We start from the raw sequence: 17,990 nt of genomic DNA, 5'->3' as shown, positions 1-17,990 counted from the left end.
AACCGGGACCTTGGGTTCATGTCACATTGCAGGATACATACACACACAGACACTCCGACACACACACACTCTCACACACAGACACAGACAGGCACTCCTATACACACATACACACGGACACACAGATGCGCACACAGATATCCACACACACCCTTACAGACACACACACTCCCACACTCGCACATGCACCCCCTCACAGACTTAAGACACTCTGCACTCACTACACACACACACACACACATACACTTTATTACACTCACGACCCCCAACCCAGACAACACAGACACAGACAAAGACCCACATTCACACATATATTTTGTGGGGTGAATTTGTACTTGCAGGATTACATTGTACTTTGCTCAAAAACTGCATGCATTCATGTAGAACTCTGAGCTCAAAAACTGCATGAATTAATGTAAAACTCAGTTATCTCACTTTTTAGATTAGAATCAATCTAAACACCATGGCATAGACAGAGAACACAGGGGGCCAACACCTTCAACATATTGTCTAGCTATCACCATTGTTAACAGCTAACCTGAGAATGCAACTTTTTAAAAAAGGTTTTGTGATTTACACATGAAAGAAGTGAAACAATCATGGCATTCAAACAGATGAAAGGCTTAATAGACAATCAACTTTTCAATGTATCATTTCAGTTACATCACACTGTAAATTTTTGCTATAAGTTCTGTGTGTTAGGATTGAGCCCTCCACTATCACCTGATGAAGGAGAGACACTCTGAAAGCTAGTGTGCTTCCAATTAAACCTGTTGGACTATAACCTGGTGTTGTGTGGTTTTTAACTTTGTACACCCCAGTCCAACACTGGCATCTCCAAATCATTTAAATATAAATGCACTGTACCATTTCTCATTACTTTTTGCCTTTTTGCAAAGTACACTAACTCTCTCAAATGGTTTTGATTCAAATCGATGAGCAGTCTGAAGCTTTCGCAACTATTTACCTATTTTGAGATGCTGGGACTTACTTCTGAAGAAGTAATAAATGAACAGGGTGTGATGTACAATATCCAGTTTGGATTTTTCTTTTTCTTCTGTCCCTTCATTTTAACAATTAGCAATCATCCATCAATGTTTCTTGACAAGATTTCCTGTGTTAGCAACAGTTGCATTTAGCACATAATGTACATTGCTGCCAAAATAACACTTTACATTTTGGTGAATGAACTCCTATAGATGTTGAAAATCTGAAATAAAAATTACATATCAAAGAAGAAATTATGCATATCGTCAAGGCTGCTCCATCCAGAGCATATGATTTTCACTATGGATTACCTGCCCAACATCTACCTGGTGAACTGTCTAGTGAAGAAATGTAACATTCCTTAATTATTATTTATGAATAATTGGAGCAGCATTGTTTAATATCTCTATCCTGGAATTTTGATCTTTGAACAGATCTACAATTCAATGCTGTTACCTGACTAACATTAACTATCTCTGTTGAAAATCTGTTTACCATTCCCAGAGAGAGAAGGCTTTCACTTTCTGATGTAGCTCAGAGTTTGTGACAATTCTGCTGTTTGTGCAAAATAGTTTTTCACCATTGCACTCTTGCCTATTCCAGTTTTGAGCATGTAAAAACATTTTAAGCTTTACCTAACGTAAAACAATGGACTTTTTTTTAGAATCCTTACAGTGTGGCAACAGACCCTTCAGCCCAACAAGTCCACACCGACCCTCCGAAGAGTAACCCTCCCAGACCCATTCCCTCTACCCTATATTTACCCCTGACAAATGACCTACACTGTGGGCAATTTAGCATGGCCAATTCACCTAACCTGCACATCTTTGGAAACCTTTGACCATCATCTAAAGGTTTTAATCTGTTTGAAAACATGTTAGATGTGTGAAATCTCAGTTTGTTGGTTGTTAATTACAGAAAATGCATTCTGAAAAGGCTTTTGTCCAGCGTATTTGGTAACTGTCATTTCTAATAGTCAAGATTGGCATGGTAGCTCAGTAGTTAGCGCTGCTGCCTTACAGCACTAGGGACCCGGGTTCGATTCCAGCCTTGGACACCTGGCTATATGGTTTTTGCATGTTCTGTCTGTGTCTATGTGGTTTCCTCCCCCAGTCCAACGATGGGAAGGTTAGGTGCGTTGACAATGCTTAATTGCCTTGTAGTATCCAGGGATGTGCAAATTAGGTGGATTAGCTATGGGAGATGTCAGGATAGGTTGGTGGTGGGTCTAGGTGGGATGCTTTTTTCAGTGCAGACTTGATGGGCCAGATGGCCTGTATCTGCATTTTAGGGATTCTATGATTCTAAAATAACATCTTAATTAAAATATGCAAAATCTTAAAACTTCCAGAATAAAATGTTGAATAAACTATTTAGAAGCTTCCACAAAATTGACCAAATAATTCATGGTTTTGGTGCTGTTCTGAAGATAGAAATGCCCTTTCTTTAATTTACTACCCCTTTTATGCCCTTGGGACTTTGTAAAGCATCTTCCAGCGAGCCAAGTAATCCTGAAATGTAGTCACTGTTTCAGAATGGGAATGATGTTGGGAAATTTGAGTGCAACTAAGTACCACAAATTGTTTTTCTGACAGTTATCCTGTCTAGTTTCCTGTGTTTATGTCTACTCATACTAGCACTACATGCTACGTACTAGTTCTCCTCGTTCTCCAATATGCACTCACTCTTGCTTCCTCTCCTTTCTGACCTCCCCATTTCTCTCCATGTAATGCACATTTTAACACTTTGGTTGACGTAACTGAACTGTGAGCCCTTGCTGATGTCTGTTGCCTATGTGCCATAGCGAGCAGGCAACATTTATGTTCATGCTCCCTTCCTTCTGACTCTCATACTTCTCTCCCCATATTTTTGGTCTGTTCTTTGTATCCTGTTATGTTTTTTGTTTCTCCAGTTCTGCATTTGGGAGAGGCAGTTGCGGCTTGAGATGTTAATTACTCAGTTAGTCATATTCACATGGGATTTCTGCCTTAACATTGGGGCCTCAGATGTTACACCCTGTGAAAGTACGTGAGAATCTGTCACAATTGAGAGAGATGGCGATATCCTGGGGAAATGTGGTCATTGGTACTTAATATCTCTTTGTGACCAGTAGTGTTTTCATGGTACTTGTGCTGTACTTTGAAGGCATTTTCAACACTTTGGAGCTGTGAAGTTTTGGTTGATCAGATCGTTGCGGTCTATGTTTGTGCTACCATTTATGTTGAACCTCAGATAGCAAAGATAATGGCCAGCAGCAGAAACAGCAACAGAAATAGATGAGACAGAAAAGATATGCCCAAGATTAGTATGGGTAAGGGCTGAAATAAGTAATAGAATCTGAGCAATATAAGGTTGTAATAGAGCCCCTTGTGCAACAACTCATCTTTACTCTTGTCCTTCTGAGCAGCTCTGTCTGTGCCACCCATGTGGTTTTAGCTAAACTGGAGAAAGGCTGCTCAGATCTCTGTCTTTCTTCTGATGGAGGAAGTGAGGACTGCAGATGCTGGAGATCAGAGCTGAAAATGTGTTGCTGGAAAAGCGCAGCAGGTCAGGCAGCATCCAAGGAGCAGGAGAATCGACGTTTCGGGCATGAGCCCTTCTTCAGGATTCCTGAAGAAGGGCTCATGCCAGAAACGTCGATTCTCCTGCTCCTTGGATGCTGCCTGACCTGCTGCGCTTTTCCAGCAACATATTTTCAGCTCTTCTTCTGAATGACCTCCTGTGGGACAAAGACTGTTCCCCTTTCACCACTAACCCTCTCGTGGGCCAGCTGCACGTCGCTGCTAGCACCTCTATGAATGGCGAAGGTGTGCTATTTTTCAACCTATTCAAGGTGGCATTGAATGCACAAGCCAGTATTGAAGGCTTTCTTGCTCTGGCATGATATCCACATTGGATTCTTGATTGATTAATTTATTGTTGTCACATGTACCGAAGTATAGTGAAAAGTGTTGTCTTGCGTGCTGTATAGGCAGATCGTACCATACAAAGTGCATCAGGTTAACAGAACAGCGTGTAGAATACAGGGTTACAGCCGCAAAGAAAGTGCAAAGAGAGAGATCAGCATTAACATTTGAGAAGCCTGTTCAAGTCTGCCACTCGTCCCACTGAAGAACACATTATTGTGAAGGCCTGGGGTATCACGTCACTTGTGCTTGAGACAGCTTCCTCCAACCTTTTTGCAGTCATGCACTTGAAATGCCTGCCTGTATATCACACATTCTTGGCTGTTGCTGCTGTTGTATCCTGTTTGTAAAATGCTTGAAGGAACCATTGTACACAGAATCTTATTTCAGATGTTGTTGGCATGAAATCAACATACCTTAAGTGTTGTATGCCATGCAGGTGCTTGATATTTAATTCCAACACCAGGTAGCTGAGGGATTCCTATCTCCCTGCACAGTGAGACTTCTCTGATCTCCAGCCCCTTTTCCTCTGCGGGTGTTGCTGACGATACCCTGAGGAAAGAGACCACACTGGCTCTCTGGCTCTCACTAGTATTCTGTCATGATTTGGAGATGCCGGTGTTGGACTGGGGTATACAAAGTTAAAAATCACACAACACCAGGTTATAGTCCAACAGGTTTAATTGGAAGCACTAGCTTTCGGAGCGCCGCTCCTTCATCAGGTGGTTGTGGAGGACACAATTGTAAGGCACAGAATTTATAGGAGAAAGTGAGGACTGCAGATGCTGGAGATCAGAGCTGAAAATGTGTTGCTGGAAAAGCGCAGCAGGTCAGGCAGCATCCAAGGAGCAGGAGAATCGACGTTTCGGGCATGAGAATTTATAGCAAAAGTTTACAGTGTGATGTAACTGAAATTATACATTGAAAAATACCTTGATTGTCTGTTGAGTCTTTCATCTGTTCGAATGCCATGATAGTTTCACTTTTTTCATGTGTAAAACCTTTTTTTAAATGTTGCATTCTCAGGTTAGCTGTAACAATGGGCGTTAGCAAAACAATCACCTATGAGAGAGAATAATGGCATTTATTTATCCAATGGATAGAGAGTATTTGTTGAGGGTGACTTTGAGGGTTTGGAACAACATCACATGAGAAAAGTATGTTAGTGTCAGTGCAGAATGGATTAATTGGGGTATGAAAGAGTGCAAAGAGAGAGAGGGATGACTGAACCTTCAAGGTATATTAATGTAAGCTGTGATAGACTGGATTAGGCTTTGCAAGGCATGATGAGGAGCTGTGGTGAAAAGCACATCAGAATGTGCCATTGCTGTCAATGCTTTCCTGCCTTACAATGGTCATTATAAATATACCGCATCAAGGAGCATGATGGCACATTCCACAACTTCTTCCCATCACTGGAAAATACTATCACCCTCTGCCTATAAAGTGGCCTTTTCCTGTGTTGACTCCATTATACTGGTACTTTTCCTCTTCATGATAACTCAAACTACAAGTTTGAAGAATACCTTTAATAAATCCTGCAATTGAGGTGAAGTCAGGTCTGCTGATGGTAATTGGACAGAAAGTTCAGGAGCAGACTGAAAGTCTGGGTTAAAAAGCCAGTCCAGCTCTTCCACATCTGCTCTGTGCCGTTGGACCAGTGTAAAAGTGAATGTGACCTGGGATTATGTATCAGTAACAGATAATGAATTGTTTGCACAGAGCCCAGTATCCTTTCAGCAAGTCACCCTTTGTTTACATGTGTACAGTACATGGGCTCTGACCAGCCAGCTCCAACACAGTCTCTAGACTGAGGCAAGCTTCTGAATCTCCTGTTCAATTTTTTTCTTTTTACTTCTTTAGTGCTTACTTTTTCCCCAGTACCCATGTTGTGTATGTGCAGGTGTGAGACACAGTGCAAGACACAAGGTGTACGAAACTTTTATTCAATTTCCGCCACCAGGAAGAAAGGAAACACCCGAGTGACCAGTGACAAGCAGTGCCCTTCACATCAAAGGGCAGTGTTGTGTGATCAAACAGTGAAGGGGAGGGCAGGGATTAAATCAAAATAGAGTTGGAGGGAGAAATAATGCGCTCCACTCCCTGCGGCGCCCACCTCTCCCTGAACAACTCCAAGGTGTTGGCGGACACCACGTGCTCCTTCCCCAGAGACACCCGGGCTCTAACGTAACCGCGGAAGAGGGGCAAATCTCCTGTTTTTTTTTCAATAGGAAAACATCCGAGTGGCCAGTGACAAGCACTGCCCTTCACATCAAAGGGACACTCCTGTTTATTTTTTTTAATTGTTTTTTAACCCCCACACTACCACCTAACTGCGGTAGTGCTTATTTTTCCCCAGCATCCATGGTGTGTGTGTGCAGGTGTGAGACACAGTGAGAGACACAAGGTGCACAAATCTTTATTCAATTTCCACCACCAGGAAGATAGGAAAACACCTGAGTGGCCAGTGACAAGCAGTGCCCTTCACATCAAAGGGCAATGCTGTGTGATCAAACAGTGAAGGGGAGGGCAGGGACTAAATCAAAATAGAGTTGGAGGGGGAAATAATGCACTCCACTCCCTGCGGCGCCCACCTCTCCCTGAACAACTCCAGGGTGTTGGTGGACACCGCGTGCTCCTTCTCCAGAGACACCCGGGCCCTAACCTAACCGCAAAAGAGGGGCAAATCTCCTGTTTATCTTTTTTTTATCAAAAAAGGAGTGCAAACGCCCACACCCAATATATACATGGTCCACGGATTCCACAGCGCCACAGAACAAGCAGTTGGGCTGGGAGTCCGTGAACCACCGCAATCTGCGGTTGCAGGGGACTGCTGCGTGCAGCACCCTCCAAAGTCCCTGTTTATTTTATTTTTTTTTAATTTAACCCCCACACTACCACCTAAGTGCGGTAGTGCTTATTTTTTTTTCCCAGCACCCATGGTGTGTGTGTGTGTGCAGGTGTGAGACACAGTGAGAGACACAAGGTGCACCAGTGAAGGGAGGGTAGGGACTAAATCAAAATAGAGTTGGAGAGAGAAATAATGCACTCCACTCCCTGCGGCGCCCACCTCTCCCTGAACAACTCCAGGGTGTTGGTGGACACCGGGTGCTCCTTCTCCAGAGACACCCGGGCTCTAACGTAACTGCGGAAGAGGGGCAAATCTCCTGTTTATATCTGTCAGCCTGGCGTCTCTGATTGCCCCAGGTTAATAACTCCAATCAAGGATCTCATAGTCAATGAGATCCACCTGGCCCTGGTTCCAATTACTACAGCTGGCAACAGCCTCACTCCCTGCTATTGTATTGATGGTGAGCATCTTCTCCTCCATAGGTGGAAGGGACAGAAAGCCAGGCCAGACTTCCAGCTGCTGCTGGTTATGTATAACCTTGATCTGCGGGGAAGAGGGAAGTACGTTACTTAGTGTAGCGCAATGTGTTTGGGAGATACAGCTGCCATGGTTAAACAGTTAGCCGTATGTGGACAGGAATATGTGAGATGTTCCTGTTAGGTTTGCAATGCTGTTAAGGACTGTGACATGACAAGAACATAGGCTGCTGGAGATGCAGGAGAGCTATCAGAAAGCCCTGCAGACAAACATAGCAAGGCAGTGGGAGTTAATAGCTCTGATCATTAGTGCTAGTTATCTGAGTACCTGCGTGCAGTCCCAGAAAGCCAGTATCCCGCCAATGGTATTACTAACCTCAAGCACCTAGCTGAAAACATGCACTCACCTTCTAATTATGACTCATCCATAACATTCACAGCTTCATTTGACAGTTCCCCTAAAACTGTTGTAAATCTCACATTCCTGTCTACATGTGGCTAACTGTTTAACTATGGCAGCCATATCAACCTAACACATTGCACTGTACCCTCTAACATCCTTCACTGTTTTTTGCAGGACGTAATCCTCTTCCTCACATTGCAATTTCTCCTTAAACACTATTCCGATTGGTGATGTAAACCTGCACATCTCTTCCTCCCCTCACCACAATCCTAGCACTGCCCTGCTCTCATTCTGAAAGTCCAAGAACTGCAGCCCAATTCGGATTGAGGTGGTATAACGGGAGGTAAAACAACAGGAAGACACATGAAGAGGAGTGGGGAAGTGATGGCCTAGTGATGTTATTGCTAGATTATTAATCCCAAGACCCAAATAATACTTGGGGACCTGAGTTTTGAAACACACCATGTCCAGTATTGGGCTGGTTTAGAGAAAAGCTGATGGTTGTTCAACTACTGCGGGCTTCCTGTCAGGCTTATCCAGTTTTGGGAGCAGGAGCTCAGAGCCAACTTGGCAGTGAAATTTCCACATACTGTGGAGCCCACAGCTTTTCCAGCAAGGACAAGGTGGTCAATTCCTTGGGAACCCTTATCGAACCAGTTGCAATGAAGTATCAGATGGTCAATGATTCAGCTCTTATGGCAGTAGAGGGAAAAGGCACTCAATGTCTGGATGCTGTTGTGCAAATGTAGACTGAAGTAATGCAAGCTTAGACTATTGCCAGCTTGGCTGTGGATACCAACTTTGAAAGGGCCTTGCAGCTCTTTCAACAGTTCTGCAACCTGTCGTCCAACACAGGTTCTGTAGGGGCACCAGTGAGTGACTCAAAATGTTCGGAACCTGCTGTTCCCACTCAGGATGTCCTCCTACCACTACTAGGCCTCGCTGATCTCTGCCAACACTCCAACACAGACGATCCTCCAGGTGATCAAGACCAGTACTTGGTCTTTGGGATCAAAACTGCTCTGAGTCTGCCTCTAAAACCTCTGCCCTCTCCTGAAGTGAAAATCAGCAGCTTGGGAGCCAATAGGGTAGTACTGTGTCAGAGCTATAGGACAGGAACAGCTAAATGGCTCATCCATAACTTTCATAGCTTCATTTCACAGTTCCTAAATGGACAGTTTGCACTAAGAGAATACTGCACACATGGGTGATTCTTTGGCATAGTGACGTGGTTTGATTTATAACTTTATTTGGAATGTTTCTATTGAGATGACTTTTATCTTAGCATTGCAGTCAGATGCACAGGGAGGGTAAAGTAAAAAGATAAAGTCGCCATAGTCTTAGCAGACCATAGGGTCACCGTGCCTCAGGCAAGAGGAGTGACTGAGAAGAAGATTCCTTCATGGTAACCTCAGCCCATGCAGGAATTGAGCCCATGCTGTTGGTGTTGTGACAATGCTGCTCCTTTAACAAGGTTATGTTTTTCTTGTTTTTTTTCAAGAGGGATTGTAAAAGGCAGAGGTTCCAATTTGTCTGGGTTTTTGGGTCTTTGCTAATGGCTAACAGATACTGCCCAAGGTAACAATCGGGGAAAAGGTTTTCAGGTTTTTTTTAAAACAGTTGTACAAGGGGATTGGCCAGTTCTCCCAGTTCAGAGATTTTTCTAGTTTGGTTTAGTTTTAGCCGGGGACCTAGAGACAGCTGCAATGGAAAGAGGCTCCATGCTTCAGCACATGATCCCTGCCTGATCCCCTCTCTCTCTCTCTCTCTCTCTCTCTCTCTTTTTCTCTCACTCTCTAACATCTCTCCTGTAAGAACCTGGGGTTGTTTTTTTTTGCCAAGGGGTGTGTATGTGGGGATGTTGCAGGAAGTTGGAACAGCATCATTAAGTTGCGATAGAGTCGATTGGATTTTCAAATTGTTGTTATTCTAACTTCTGTTTTCTTTTGTTGGTGTTTCATTCGGTAGTATGTAAATAAATTGTTTTACTTGAAGCCAAGTAGTTTGACTAGCTGCATCACTCCTGGGATATCCACCTGATATCTGCCTAAAACAACTAGAAAAGATAGGGTCTGGGTTATCTTCTGAAATATTTTGAGGGGGTCTAGCCTAGTCCGTAACAGTGTCATTCAGCATTGCAATCTGGGGAAAGAATCGAAGTCACTTTTTCAGGTCTTGCTATTTCATTATTTATTTGATTTGTTTTTTTATTGTCATGTGTATCTTGTTACAAAATACAGTGAAAAGTGTTGTATAGCATCACCATTCGCTGGAGCCATCTTAAAACAGGAAAAGTAAAATAAAATATAGAAAATAAAGGCAGAAAAATAAAGAAACTATAAAAAAGTAACAGATGTAATAGGTCTTTGTGTGATAGCATAAAGCTCCTGATTAATTGCTTTCAAACATTAGATATGTTCTGATACCTAATTTTGTCTTTTTTTGTAGATCTTAAAAATGACAAAAGATGGCTAACTAAAGACTTCATCATCACTATTCGACCCAAGGAGTTGCGAACTTTCTTTGTATATTTTAAAGAGTAGGAAAACTACAAAGAAAATATAAATTTCTGAAAAACTTATGACTGTATCGTGCAGGTTCATGTGTCAAGTTGCAGCTTATTCTCATTGCTGGCTTGAAGTAAAATAAATGACCAGGTAGCATCTCTGTCTAATTTGGAGGAAAATAGAAAATATAATATTGTGGCAAGTGGAGGCAAAAGGACACGTGAATGTACAAACCAACCTTAAAGTAAATGAAATAGGATTGAAGAACATGCATCAGGATGAAACATACTGCAAGAAATTGCAAGAAAAAGCATACCATTGACCAATTTTCAGATAACTATACTTTAAAAAAAAATGCTATTGGTCTGCGGTTTCTAGAAAATTCCTCTTTGGCATGCAGCTCGACTACCAGAAGCTGGTTTCTCCTAATTTAATCAATTTTTCAGTCACTCAGGTGCCCCATGCCATGTTTTCTGATATATTAAAGCGTGGTTTCAATCATTATTGAAGAAACTTCGAGTTCCTGATTTGTTTATCAACAGATACGATTTATTTCTGTGTAATTTCTAGTATTGTTATGTAAAGTACTGGATCCTAATCATCCTTTATTGCCTCAGTGAATGGAAATACAATTTCAAGTCAGTAATCCTTCAATAGAACCTCTGTTAATGAAAGATTATCAATGAGAAACACAAACTTTGTTTCTGTTTTTTTTTACCTTTTTCTCCACCAACGTTGCCTGAACATTTCCAGCATTTTCTGTGTTTACTTTTATTGTCAGATCGCAGTATTTGTAGTATTTTGCTTTATAATCCATTATTGCCTTGTGGACACTTTATCATAAAACATTCCTGCTCAATCACCCTGTCATTTATGTCCCACATTTTCAGTTGGTTCCATCGTGTTCGTGACAATCTATTACTAATATTGACCTTTGCTGTTATATTGAGAACATTGGGTGTACATACTCAAATCATTGCTAATGAGTATTATTAATGTAATCCTATTTATAAGACAGATCTCATCTATCTGAGACTGAATTATATTTTTAACTGGCACACATCTTCAAGCACTGAGCCCACACCTCCCCCCTCACCTCCGTCCAAGGCCCGAAAGGATCATTTCAAATCCAGCGGAGATTTTCCTGCACATATACTCACCTCATTTACTGTATCTGTTGCTCTCGATGTGGTCTCCTCTACATTGGTCAAACAGAACGCCAACTTGCAGAACAGTTCAGGGAACATTTCTGTCACAATTACCTCCTACTTGATTCCACCTAATGCCTTCTCACCCACTTTCCCCCCGCTGCCCGGCCCCCACCCTCCTCTTTATCTCTCAGCTCCCTTCCCTCTCCACATTCCTGATGAAGGGCTTATGCCCAAAAGGTCGATTCTCCTGGTCCTCGAATGTTGCCTGACCTGCTGTGCTTTTCCAGTGCCACATTTTTCGACAAGTCTTCAAGTGTGCACTGAAGTCTACTTGACTATTCAATCTTGGCCATATTATTGGTGTGTTAGAAAACTGGAACAACGTCGATGGAATTATCCAAAAGTTAGCCTTCTTGCCCTGTCTTTGTGGGTAGCAGTTACATCTTAAAATCAGCTTTCCATTGGTGACTTAGTCATCTATAAACAGAATATTTCAAAGTAAGATGTGCTCAGAAAAGAGTACGATCTATTTCAACTCCAAAACAATGAGGAGACAACCAGTTAATGAGCCAGCTACTGGAGATTTACAGAATGCAATTTATTTTCTTGTTTCTCATTTCCTCACAAGTATCCACACCCACTAGCTTTGGAAGAATCTTATTTGTGCCCTGCTGAGAATCTATTCTTGGCTGAGGGGAGATGTTGGGAGGGGGAGCACAGTGAAGGAGAGAGTAGGAGCCAGCTTACTTGGCAGGATGTTTGGCTGTCACTAAATAGGGCAATATTCAGATGAACAGCCTTGACTTCATGTGGTCAGAATAAGCAAAAAGAAGAAAGGAACATATGGACAGTTCAGTATGAATTTGACAAGGGTTGTCAGGGATGGCAGATTCCCAAGTTTCAAAGATTTGACGAGGCCCAGACCACACTAAATGCATTGGTAGCTTTGAACAGAAAGGGTTAAGTAAAGTTACCATATTTCACCATTCTGCTGCAAGGATTTTTAGACAATTATCACAGTGTGATAAAAATTATTATAAATCTTTCTCTGTTCACTTAACAGTCGCAGATTAAACCAGTTGTGAATTTGCATTTGGCCTCTTCTCATTACCAAGTGAGTTTATTAGCCTTTTAAAGATTTACAAAGCGTATGTGATGCATGAGAAAGCCTGACATAAGTTGAACAATTTTGCACCCATGTTTTTAGGCCTAAAAGAAGCTTAATGATAATGTATTTCCTCAGGCAGTCACTTTAGGAAGGTTATTGTTGGTCTCTCCCATTTTGATATTACCTAGCCCATCTCCCACCCCAGCCTTATCTCTCGGCTAGAGGCATAGCACAAAACCAACAAGGCCCTCTTTGTACATAAATGCTCTTAGCATCACCTATGGGTGGCATTTACTGTATTCATAACCTCATGCGTGAACAGTTGAAGAAGCCACTCCACAGTAGACTCTACACCATCCTTATAAATAATCTTACAAATGGCTGAGGACATTTGTATTTTTAATCTCCCAGTTGGTTGCTAGAAATTCTTTATTTTTAGCATACAGCTATATCATGATTCAATTAAAATGTAGTACTAATCAAAATTCAGCAGCCAATTACAAGGTTTTTTTCAGTGAAAGAACAAGGATTTTTATTACTTACTGAACCTGGTAAAAATAATAAAACATGACATCAAACACATGTATCAACACAGGCATAATGTTTAAAGATGAGAGTGTTTCATCCACAGACAGGAAAAATACATATAATGCAATTTAAGAGTTGTTAAGAGGCCATACGATGTTAGCTTTTAATCTGAGACTACAGTACTTCAGTGGTTGACTTGTATCTTTGTCAATAGCAAAATCGATAGATACCTTTGAGTTCTAAACAAATGATTATTTTTTTCCACTGGGTGCTGTTTTCAAGATGTTGATGAGGAAGTGGAGGAAAAGGCATCCAGTCCCCAGCCATTACCAGTCCATATTCTTTCTCTCTTCTGCCGCTCAAAAGCAAAAACTAAAGAAAACGTTATTTCGAATAGTTCGGCTGCAGTGTTTGTCAAAGCTGGATTATCCACTTTGTGCCCAATATGTGTCACTTATTGGACATGTTCAAATTAACCTGTAAGGTGCTAGTTTCTTAATGGCTGATTCATTGACTAGTTTCAGTACCTGAAGATAAATTGGTAAGTCCAGTTCAAGAACCCTTTATTTATTACACATTGGATTCCCGAACTTCCCTCAATTTATGTTCAGGTGATCATTATTGCCATTTTAGATCAATGGTTGTTCAATTCCAAAACCATATTAATCGATGAAAGGTCTTAGTAATTAAGACATCAAATGATAGAACTTGAATTTGACGATACATAATTTATCACAATTGTGAAATGACGTATTACAAGCTTAGCTCTTCTCATTAGCTGCATAATATTTATTTGCATGTTTATTATCAAAACAATTCAGAATTGGAAAATAGATAACGAGCCAAAGATTGTTTTTGAAAAAAAGGTTATAAATGGGTTACTGAAACTTTCAAGCCTTTTCCACTATTCAGTACAATTGTGGTTGATATATCCTAACTTCATCTTTCTGCAGTATTTTCCTATCTCTTAATTTCCTTTGCATATGAAGATTATCAGTCTCTGTCTTGACTAAATTCAGCGAGTAAAGTAGCTAACTTCACAGTCCTTTTGAATGATGAAAGTTGGCTTGTCAGTCTTAATGGACTGTGTTCTGAGTTCTGACCTCCCTAGCCATAGGATGTGTTCCTTCCTGCCCCTAAATTATCCAAAAACTGAGAGTTTATTAAAAAGAAATGACCAAAAGCTTCGTCAAAACTATGGGACTACAGGAGGACAGAAGATGGAAAAGTAGAATAGTTTAAGAGGGAGAATCCAAAATTAGATCTCGACAGCAGAATGTGTGGAAGCCAATTAGGAGATAAACAGGAGGGTTAGTTGCACAAGAGGCCAGAGCCTACGCAGTAGAACCTCGAAACAATGGAGGGCATTACTCAGATTGAAAGGGATGAGGTCCTTAAGTAATTTAAATTCAAAGCTGAGAATTTTGGGAGATTGGAAGCCAATGTAAGTAAATACTGATCGAGTAATGGCTGAACCGGACTTAAAATGCAGGCAAGATATACAGAGCAATGTTTTGGATTAGTTCAAGTTTGGAGAAAATGGACGATGGAACAGCATTGGATTAAGCGAGTCGGAGCAGCATAATCAGAGAGCGCCGACAATCAAGACCAGATACCAAAATCACATCTTCAGAAGCCTGAGGGCATAATCATAATTAGTCAACTGGTGGCATTGGTTGTATTGCCTCTTTCTGGGGCTCCCATTAAGGGGACAGCCACCAGATCTTCATGTGAAAACCTTTGTCCCCTGTACTTCACCCAGAAATTGAGTGATGATTTGAGGTAGCCCAGTTACCCAAGGAGAACAGAGAACATTATAGCACAGGAATGGGCCCTTCCACCCATGATATTGTGTCGAACATGATGCCAAAGTCGACTAATCCCTTCTGCCTGCCCTTGCTCAATATCCCTCCATTCCTTGCATATTAGAGTCATAGAGATGTACAGCACATAAACAGATCTTTCGGTCCAACTTGTCCATGCCGACCAGATATCCCAAACTAATCAAGTCCCATTTGTCAGCAGTTGGCCCATATCCCTGCATACCCTTCCTATTCATATACCCATCCAAATGCCTTTTAAATGTTGCAATTGTACCAGCCTCCACCATTTCCTCTGGCAGCTCATTCCATGCAAGCACCACCCTGTTCGTGAAAATGTTGCCCCTTAAGTCCCTTTTATACCTTGCCCCTCTCACCCTAAACCGATGCCCTCTACTTCTGGACTCGCCCACCCCAGAAAAAATACTTTGTCTATTTATCCTATCCATGCCCTTCATGATTTTATAAACCTCTGAGGTCACCCCTCAGCCTTTGTGCTCCAGGGAAAACAGCCCCAGCCAATTCAGCTTCTCCCTATAGCACAAATCCTCCAACCATGGCAACATCTTTATAAATCTTTTCTGAACCCTTTCAAGCTTCACAACATCCTTTCAATAGGAAGGAGACTGGAATTACACTCAATATTCCAAAAGTGGCCTAACCAACGTCTTGTACAGCCGTAACATGACCTCCCAATTCCTGTACTCTGACCAATTGCGCTTTTCTGAAAATCCCTTAAACACCCCCATCATATCTCCCTCCACTACCACCCCGGCAGCACATTTCAAAATCCAACCACTGGCGATGTAAAAAACTTGCCCCTCATCTCCTTTTGAACTTTCCCCCTCTCACCTGAAATGCATGCCCCCTGTTCGACATTTTAATTCTGGGAAAAAGATTCTGACTGTCAACCCTATCGATGCATCTCATAATTTTTTTTTAATAGATATTTTTATTAGAAATTTAACATTTTTACAAGTTTACAAAAATAAACAAAACTCTCAGATATAAACATTGATATACAATTAGCTCAAATATACAATAGCCAAAATTTGACAAAAAAAAACAAAACAACAAAAAAAAAACCGAAAAGAAAAAAAAACAAACAAACAAAACTCAACTATCTATACTAATCTAACCTACAACTAACCAGAGTGTATATTTAAGTCTCTTACATGCTCGGGATGTGTTAACATCAGATATGATAAAACCCGTATTCGTGCGGGATTCCTCCCCCGAGGGGCCGCGGACCAGCCAGGTCTGTAGTCTCAATTAAATAAAAGCCCTTGTTAGGATAGCCGAAATATCTGTATTTATGTAATTCAAAAAGGGCTGCCATATTTTATAAAATAATTCGGTCTTTCAGTGCACCATATTTGTAAGGAAGTCAAGGGGAATACATTCCATAATTAGTCTGTGCCAATTTGAAAGTCCAGGGGGGCCCTCCGCCACCCAGTTCATCAAAATATTTTTCCTTGCACAGAAAGAAAGAAAGAATAGAAAATAGTCTCTTCCCGTACGTGACCAGGGAGGGAAAGTTCGAAAAGCCCAAGAGGAGAGATACGGGGTCCACTTTAATTTCCGTTCCTAAAATTTCTATCAGGGTACTTGCTACTTTAGTCCAATATCCACGGATCTTATGACAGGTCCATAAGCAATATACAAGAGTGCCCACCTCTATTTTGCATTTAGGACACATTGGAGATGCTCCTGCCTTAAATTTTGCCAACCGAACCGGTGCTATATGGGCCCTATGAAGTATCTTCAGCTAGATAGCCTGGGTTCTGTTACAAATAGTAATTCTTCTAGCATTTTCCCAGATACCATTCCACGTTTCTGTGGAGATTTCTAGTCCCAGATCCTGATCCCATGTTTTAAGCAGATTATCCATATCTCCCGATACTTCATCATGTAATAAATGATAAATATTACTGACGGAAGATACCCCCACTGGTCGTAGGACACTACATTCTCTATCGGATTTATAAAGACTATCTAATAACGTAGTCTTCTTCTGTATAAAATCTCGAATTTGGAAGTATCGAAAGAGGTCTCCATTAGGTAATCCGAATTTCTGACGCAGCTGTCCGAAAGACATCAGGACCCCATCTTTAAATAAATCCCCAAGACATGAGATACCCCTGGCTCTCCAGAGCTTAAAAGTGGCATCTGTTAACCCCGGTTGGAATCCCCATGCTCCCACTATCGGTGCATAGGGGGATGTTTTATGTGAATTACCCTCATTTTGCCGCATTATATTCCAAGCCTTGATTGTATTCAGTATTATAGGGTTTTTACAGTGATCTGTAATGATCTTCCTCTTGTCTGAGAATAAAAGGTTAATAAGTGGGTATTTTACTTGAGAAGCCTCGATGTCCAACCAGATTGATTGTGGATCAGACAAGACCCAATCAGCTATATAACTTAATAGGGAACTTAATTGATATTTCCTAAAATCTGGGAAATCCAATCCACCCCTTGCCTGTGGAAGCTGTAGCTTCTTCAGCTTAATAAGGGGCCGCCTATGGTTCCAGATAAAGGAACTCAGCCAGCCGTATAATTTACATAAAGCTGTCCTCGGCAGCATCACCGGAAGCATTCTCATAGGATATAGGAGACGGGGCAGGATATTCATTTTGATTAATGCTATTCTACCCAACCAGGAAACTGGCAGGTCTCCCCATCGCTGGAGGTCCTGCCTTATCCTTTCCAATAAATACACAAAATTAGCCTTATACAACTGACCAAATACTGGAGTAATAAAAATGCCAAAATATAAGAAACCCTCCAGGGACCAGCGAAAGGGAAAAAGGGAACCGTCCGCTAAGCGGGGTATCACAGCAAGGCCACCCATTGGCATAGCCTCCGATTTTGAAAAATTAATTTTATAGCCTGAGAATGCACTAAATGTATTAATAACTTGGATTAAGCGAGGTATGGACATCAAAGGGTTACTGAGGAATAGAAGAACATCATCTGCATAAAGGGTAATTTTATGTTTACCTGTACCAATCCTTGGGGCCACTATATTAGGATCAGCTCGTATAGCATCTGCTAGTGGTTCAATTATTAGCGTGAATAACAATGGCGAGAGGGGACATCCCTGACGGCAGCCCCGACCCACACTGAAGCTATCCGAGCCTAATCCATTGGTAACCACAACTGCTTTGGGATCACTATACAATGTTGAGATCCATTTGGTAAACACCTGCCCAACACCAAACCTCTCCAATGTGTAAAACAAATATCACCA

General features: G+C 41.5%; 1 protein-coding gene across 1 annotated transcript in view; it reads left to right on the top strand.

Annotated features, from left to right (window-relative positions):
- The window catches only part of man2b2 (mannosidase, alpha, class 2B, member 2), a 65,709-nt gene extending 54,883 nt beyond the window's left edge, over positions 1-10,826 (top strand). Inside the window, exon 19 of the mRNA XM_043674218.1 lies at positions 10,072-10,826. Within this exon, the coding sequence (XP_043530153.1) occupies positions 10,072-10,166 (95 nt within the window). The 3' untranslated portion in view covers positions 10,167-10,826. The remainder of the gene's footprint in view (positions 1-10,071) is intronic.
- Positions 10,827-17,990: the final 7,164 nt, after the last annotated feature.

Source organism: Chiloscyllium plagiosum, chromosome 32 (genome assembly GCF_004010195.1).
Source record: "Chiloscyllium plagiosum isolate BGI_BamShark_2017 chromosome 32, ASM401019v2, whole genome shotgun sequence".
Lineage (NCBI taxonomy): Eukaryota > Metazoa > Chordata > Chondrichthyes > Orectolobiformes > Hemiscylliidae > Chiloscyllium > Chiloscyllium plagiosum.
This window is presented reverse-complemented; position numbering and strand designations above follow the sequence as displayed.